Source organism: Heliangelus exortis, chromosome 17 (assembly GCF_036169615.1).
Source record: "Heliangelus exortis chromosome 17, bHelExo1.hap1, whole genome shotgun sequence".
NCBI lineage: Eukaryota > Metazoa > Chordata > Aves > Apodiformes > Trochilidae > Heliangelus > Heliangelus exortis.
The window spans coordinates 8,538,935-8,545,373 of NC_092438.1; the positions used below are offsets into that span (position 1 = coordinate 8,538,935).

The 6,439-nt window shown below is 46.4% G+C and overlaps 2 protein-coding genes across 4 annotated transcripts; one reads left to right on the forward strand and one right to left on the reverse strand.

The window, feature by feature from the left end:
* Positions 1–465: 465 nt before the first annotated feature.
* Positions 466–2,857, reverse strand: MRM2 (mitochondrial rRNA methyltransferase 2). 2 transcript variants are annotated; one of them, XM_071760882.1, is made up of 3 exons: positions 2,719–2,857; positions 1,872–2,143; positions 466–1,216 (listed from the first exon to the last, which is right to left on the reverse strand). In XM_071760882.1, the coding sequence occupies exons 1-3, from the start codon at positions 2,757–2,759 to the stop codon at positions 792–794; spliced, it is 738 nt and encodes a 245-aa protein (XP_071616983.1). In that variant the 5' UTR covers positions 2,760–2,857; the 3' UTR covers positions 466–791. The 2 variants fall into 2 exon arrangements, with proteins under 2 accessions (XP_071616983.1, XP_071616982.1); XM_071760881.1 differs by having other exon boundaries at positions 2,689–2,774.
* Positions 2,842–6,116, forward strand: NUDT1 (nudix hydrolase 1). Of its 2 annotated transcripts, none has more exons than XM_071760884.1 (4): positions 2,842–2,862; positions 3,207–3,363; positions 5,411–5,556; positions 5,789–6,116. In XM_071760884.1, the coding sequence occupies exons 2-4, from the start codon at positions 3,212–3,214 to the stop codon at positions 5,959–5,961; spliced, it is 471 nt and encodes a 156-aa protein (XP_071616985.1). In that variant the 5' UTR covers positions 2,842–2,862; positions 3,207–3,211; the 3' UTR covers positions 5,962–6,116. The 2 variants fall into 2 exon arrangements, with proteins under 2 accessions (XP_071616985.1, XP_071616984.1); XM_071760883.1 differs by lacking the exon at positions 2,842–2,862 and adding an exon at positions 2,977–3,021.
* Positions 6,117–6,439: the final 323 nt, after the last annotated feature.

Sequence of the window (6,439 nt, forward strand, 5' to 3'; positions counted from 1 at the left end):
CAATTTTCCCCGTCTGGGACCCAAGAAAACTCTTGACATTTCACCTAAGAAACATTACTGGTTGAATCTAAAACATTGCTGAAAACAAGGGAAATTATCTCCTTGGTAGTGACGACCCTATCCTCCTCTCGTTTACTGGATTTATCAATACCATGAAGTAGCAATTTCTAAATATAACCTGTGTCTTTAGAAAAAGCAGCAGAGCCATCAGGCTAAATATTCCAGACCCAGTCTTATCTCCTGCATGACTGTGCTGCAGATCCTGTTACAACACAGATCCTGGGGATGCACAACAAAGTTACCTGTTTTTACATGTGCTGGTAAATTGCATGAACTTTTAAGAAAGATGAAGCAGCAATAAATTGACTGAAACACTCATTGCTGTTTTCTGACAACAGCTTTTATGGTTAGACTCATACATGACAACATTAGCACTGAAATGATTTTCAAGCACACGGTAAAAACTCATATAATCACAATTTTATTTTAATTTCCATTACTCCAGCCCCACAGGTTGCCTTTCAGATTACTCCTTTCCATTCTCAACCATTTTCTCCACAGGTGAGAAGCTAGACTGGATGCTCTGCCCATATAATTAGTGGGTAAACTCAGGAGGACACTATCCTCATTTTTCTATTTGAAAAGCATGATGCGCTTTGTAAGAATTTGTAAGAATTGTGGCAGATTTTCCAAGGGTTTTAATGCTGGGTTTTTTCTTTAAACACACACCAAATGCCTATATTTCCAATCAATGTCTGGTGACCTGTTTGATAATCCGTGGAGCTTAGCTTTCATTTCCCTTTGTACAGTCTTGACAAAAAATAAGACTCAGCAGAGTCTTTCCGGCTGGCCTGAGGCTTTATAATTCTCACATCTTGGAACTGCTCCTTCAGTCTCTTTTGCAGAAGATGGGAGTCCCGTCCATCCCAGAATTTGCAGAGCATCGTTCCTTTTGGCTTTAAAATGCTCTGGGACAGATTCAGAAGACCTAAGCAAAGATTGATCAGATTCTGATGATCCAGTTCTTTAATCCCTGTCGCGTTGGGTGCCATGTCACTCAAGACAACATCCACCTTCTCTGCAGGAAGCAGACTCTGGATTTTCTTCAGCGTGCCTGGGTCTGCAATGTCAGCCTGTGACAGGAAAACTGCTCCTTCCAGAGGTGAAATCCGCAGGAGGTCAACGCCAAGGACAAAGCCAGTGGGGACAGCAGGATCTGGATTATAGGAATGAATGAGACACTGAATGCTTGGAATGGTTGTAAACAACCAGCATGTAAGTGAGCTCCATGCTGGTTAATAAACAAAAACATATCACCTGCCACATCTGGTCTTTTTTGTGCTTAGACAGTTTGCTGCACACATCTGGATGGATGGTTTGCTTTAAGCTAATCCATTCCAGACATGAAAACAGTTGCTTTGGATAAGCAAGGGGGTTTTTCTTGGTTTTCTCATATTCTTTCAAGGCTGACAGTCCAGAAATCCTAGACAACAGTATAGATGGTAACACTGTATCTTGTAAATATACATATAAACTTAAAAAACATAAACAGCACCTAGTGGCTACTACAAATTTTCAGGAAGGTAAATAAAAACACAGGAAAGCCACGGTTCCCACTGGAGACTGCATGAATTTCACAACTGAGTGAAGGGATCACCCCCACCCCACAGTTAATCAGAACAGTAGCACCACACTGTGAGTTTTCGCTTCACAAATACGATTTCTCCAGGCCATTTGAAGATTCACTGTTTTTCACTGTGACTCTGGTGCTTGTCAGCACCCATCTCCCTTCCCCACACTGCCACCGAGTTCTCTCACATGCTTCAGGATGAGCATCATCCCTAACTTGTCTGCCAAAAATGTGCACTTACCAGTACCTAAAGAGTTGACCCTCTCTACAGCCACCTGGCTCCAAGCACCGGGCGCAGCCCCACAGTCAAGAACAGAAAGTCCTGGACACAGAATGTGAAACTTGTCATCGATTTCCAGCAATTTGAAGGCACTTCGGCAGCGGTAATTCTGCTGCTTCGTTGCCTTGACAAAGGGGTCCTTCAAGTGCCGCTCCAACCACCAGTGCTCAGTTCCAGTTTTTTTCAGAAACCCCACCGTGGTGTGGAGACATTTGCTCACCAGATGCTGACAGCTGCCCGGGAAGAAAAGACAGTTAACTGATTAATGCATAATCAGAGACTTCCAGATTTCTGAAGTCTCTATAGAAATTAGTCCTAAACTCAACTACATTTCTGTCCATTTATCACCAGGCTCAAAGAAACCCCCGAAGACCCTTCCAAATTCGAGATTCAGCAGCACTCTCAGTTATCTGGCCGAATCTCGGTGTATTTTGGATGGAGGCCTCACGGGTTGCCCCCCGGGGAAAAGGCAGGGAAGGGGTGTCCGCCATGGGGACCCTACCCGGTACCAGCCAGGCCCCAGCAAGGCCCTGGGCTGCCTCAGAGCAGAGGGACGGTACCGCATCCCGGCCCGTGTGCTCCCGCACAGCCTCTCGGAGGGAAAAGGGATTCCCCGGTTCCTCTGGAGGCTCCTTCAGCTCTGCGGGCGGAGCTCACCGACAGCCGCGGGCATTGATACCACCGCTCCTGACGAGAATTTAAGGGGCTGGGACTCAACCGGTACCTCCCTAGGGAAACCACCCGGGTCAGGGACTGACTCGCCGATACTGCTTAGTACCGAACACTCTTCAGCGACCCCGCCACACACCTTCCCCCGCCGGCAGCGCCGATTCCCGCCCTCCATGCCATGGCGGCCGCTTCAGCCCGCCCCGCTCCGCCTCCCCTCGCCGCAAACCCGGGGCGGGGCTGGGGCGGGCAAGGCCGCGCCGGCTTCTAAGGGGTCGAGGAAGCGGTGAGCGGGAAAGTGAGGTTTAAGGGAATAGGGAAGGGGGAGCCTGGCACCAGGGGTGTGGGTTTAAAGATCTGGGTGGCGGTCAAGGATTTGGGGAAGGAGGAGGAAAGATTTGGGGGGGGTTGTGGAGGAGCAACAAGGGGCAGCGGGGGTGTTGAGGTGAGCATTGGGGAACCGAAGGTTTGGGCTGGGGATGGTGAGGAGGTGGTGGTGGGCATCAGGGCTGCCTGAGCAGCAAGCCCAGGTTTTGTCAAACACCTCTCAGGCCGGGGAGCAGCCTGGCCTTCCCCCTGAGGGGTGCCGGCAGTCCCTGCTGCAGCCTGGCCTCATCCTTCCTTGCCCAGGAGCCATGAGCACCTCCCGCCTCTTCACCCTCGTCCTGGTGGTGCAGCCGCCCCGCGTCCTCCTGGGCATGAAGAAACGCGGGTTTGGCGTCGGACTCTGGAACGGTTTTGGGGGAAAAGTGCAGCCAGGGGAAAGCATCGAGGAAGCTGCTCGCAGGTGAGGTCAGGTCCAGCCCGGGCCGTGCCCTGCCTGGGGTGCTGGGGCACAGGGTGAGTCCTGGAGGTGTTAAACCACCCCTGGGGGGCAGCGGGTGGAGCTTCCATTCTTGTTCTGTTCAGAAAGGTGCTGGGTTTAATTCTGGCTCTATATAGATATTCATATATAGCAGAATCACAGCTTATGCCCCCACACAGCTCGTGTTTATATTTTAAAGCTACCGAACACGTGCGACCTTCTGGTAGCATTTTTAGTGCTGTGTGAAAACGCAGTGACAAAATATTAGAAAATCTGAGAGGTTCCTTATGAAAGGCACTGAAAAAAAATATTATTTGACTGCATGGCAGCATTAAGCTGAGGTGGGGGGATTGAATTCCATCACTATGGAGGCACACTACCATTTTTTAGGCTTTTAGTACCTGCTTCTTGAAGTCTGGGCTTTAGTCATTAAAATGAAATAGCAAATCACAGCCGAATTGAACTCTAAAAATTAGGAACCTCATTCTTTGCATGAATGTTGCTGATAGGAGGTTACATAGTGAGGTGCCATCTCCTCACTTTTTGATACACACACAAAACTGCCCTCACACCTGCAGGAAGTTCAGTGTCTGTGTGCTTAACAGCTTTTTAACAGATTTTGCCCTGAAGTGTTTCCTCAGCTGGGCCATTGCAACTGCCTGGGCTCTGTGGTGAACTAATCCAGGGGATAGAAAGGTTCTCTGTGCAGATGTGCACCCAGCAGTGCACAGGGTTGACATACCTGATGCTTGCTTACATCATGGCTTTTCACGTGATCTATAATCTCTTCATTAAGCGAAGGAGATCCCTTTTATAACTCAAATTGGGCCTCCATTTGCTAGGCATACACTGCCACTGACTCTGGTGTGAATTTAAGAATTTAATTTAGCATTTGAGTTCAGGTGACTGTTTATCTGTGCCAGCCTGGAGCTGAAAAACAGCTTTAATTCCTGGGACATGTCAAAAAGTTAAGCTTTCAATGGTCTCAGTGGAGCATCCTCTAGCACAGCCTCCATCTGCTGCTATGGATTGTGGAATAGTACCATTCCCAGCCCTTCCAAAGTTGCAGAATGACACAGATTCCTGTTGAGATCAATGGAGCAGGGAGCTGTCCCCAGGGCCACTTTCCTGGCAGGGAACACCACCAGTGCAGTGCTGCCTCTGGGTGCAGCTCCTCTCCAAGTAGTGTCATAGTCCAAATCAAGCACCATGAACCAACCACCTCTGCTCTGTATTCAGAGCTGACATGTGAGGCTGTGGGTCCCTGTGGGTCCCTGTTGCACCCTCTCAGTGGGGTTTGCAGTGGCATAAGGTATGAAGTGTCCTCACAGCACAGACAGTTAAACATTAAGCTGAAACATGAAAAAAAGTTTCCTCTATCAGAAGATTTCTATATTTCACAGGGTATGCCACGTTCCTGTGAGCACCCATAGCTCTTGAGTGGCACATCTTACAAGCAGAGCATTTAGCTCATTCATTTATTTCTAGTTTGGTACCTCTAATGGTTCCTCTTATGGAACCAAACAGCTGACAGAAAATTTGCTTTGAGAACCATGGCAGTGCTGTGCTTTGTTGTTCAATTATCACAGCCTGTAAAATGAGGCTTTTAGCTTTGTTGCTGGAAAACTGCCTCTATTTTAGGCATAATTTCTCAGGAAAACAAACTAAAATTGGCTAAGACAATAAGTTGTAATAGAATTTTGAAGGATGGCATTAGTGAAATTAGTGCCAAAGGAAGCTGGAGCCTTAAAGATCATTTCCTTTACATTTTAAAATCATTAAGAGACTGCCTAGTTGCAACTACATTAACTATTAACCTTAACTGAAGAGATGCTGTTTCAAAGTATTCCTTATTTTTGTATATTAGAAAAACCAAAGGCTCACTTCAAGGTATGCAGAGTCTGTTACAGGCAGATACAAATAAAAAAAGCTTTAAACCTGTAGCATAAAAGCTAAACGTAAAGCTAATAGCTGCTTTTTTGTTCCCCCACTGCTTGTTTTCATGTAAAGAAGTCTACTTCTTCTGCAGGGAACTCCTGGAGGAGAGTGGACTGACTGTGGACACCTTACAGAAGTTGGGTCAGATCACATTTGAATTTGTAGGCAACCCTGAGCTCATGGAAGTTCACATATTCCGGGCAGATGATTTTCATGGAGAGCCAACAGAAAGTGAAGGTAGGCAGCTAGTGGAGGGGAAGGAAGGATGTGCATTCTCTTCTGAAATGGAATTGCTCTTAAGAAAGGCAGAACTGTCTATGCCAAAATCCCTCTGAGAAGGGAGACTGCTGGGCTGTATAAGGAAGCTGCTTGTTGACAGATATTCAAAGTCTAGGCAGCAAAGAGGGGAAAAAAACAATAAAAATACAAGAGAAAGTCTCATCCAAATTATTTTGTTTTCTTCCACCAGAAATGCGTCCGCAGTGGTTTCAGCTGGATGAGGTGCCATTCAATAGCATGTGGGCAGATGATATCTACTGGTTTCCACTGGTGCTGCAGAAAAAGTTGTTTCGGGGCTATTTTAAGTTCCAGGGACAAGACACTATCCTGGAGCACACCCTGAAAGAAGTGGAGGAAATTTAAAAAAATGGAAGCATTCAACTCACATGCTGCTGCCCACATTGGGCTAGAACAACATCAGTACTATGTAAAAGGGATGTAAAAGGGTCCTCTTTCTCAGCTCTCCAGCAAAGGAGACTTATTTGCCAGGTCACTGGGAAGCAAGGAAAATAAGGGGGTTTCTTAGAGCAGAAATAAAAGTAATGAGACTTTCCATGCTGTGAAGTCCCTGGCTGTGGTATACTTGAGCGATTACGTGATCACAACTATTAAAAATTTAGTGTTAGCCATTTTTTTTTTGCAGGTGGCTAATTCTTTAAGCTTTTCCCTTGTGGCTAATTAATGTCTTTAAAAGATTAAAAAAATTTTTTTTAAAAAAAGCGTTGTTCTATTGTAAACAGCTTCTAAACTGTTGAAATGCTCCTGCAGCCTTCCTGTCACAAAACATTGATGGATTCTGCTGCATCACAGTCCACTTAAATTATTCTCTACACCAGTTTCA

What these genes read in the sequence shown, in the direction of transcription:
- MRM2 (XM_071760881.1), bottom strand. Translation starts at nt 2,759, where the DNA reads ATGGCATGGAGGGCGGGAATCGGCGCTGCCGGCGGGGGAAGGTGTGTG. An exon ending in GGGTCGCTGAAGAGTGTTCG is followed by an intron (nt 2,144 to 2,688) that starts GTACTAAGCAGT and finishes CTTCCCGGGCAG; the next exon opens with CTGTCAGCATCTGGTGAGCA. An exon ending in GGTCAACTCTTTAGGTACTG is followed by an intron (nt 1,217 to 1,871) that starts GTAAGTGCACAT and finishes CCTATAATCCAG; the next exon opens with ATCCTGCTGTCCCCACTGGC.
- NUDT1 (XM_071760884.1), top strand. Translation starts at nt 3,212, where the DNA reads ATGAGCACCTCCCGCCTCTTCACCCTCGTCCTGGTGGTGCAGCCGCCC. An exon ending in ATCGAGGAAGCTGCTCGCAG is followed by an intron (nt 3,364 to 5,410) that starts GTGAGGTCAGGT and finishes CTTCTTCTGCAG; the next exon opens with GGAACTCCTGGAGGAGAGTG. An exon ending in AGAGCCAACAGAAAGTGAAG is followed by an intron (nt 5,557 to 5,788) that starts GTAGGCAGCTAG and finishes TTCTTCCACCAG; the next exon opens with AAATGCGTCCGCAGTGGTTT.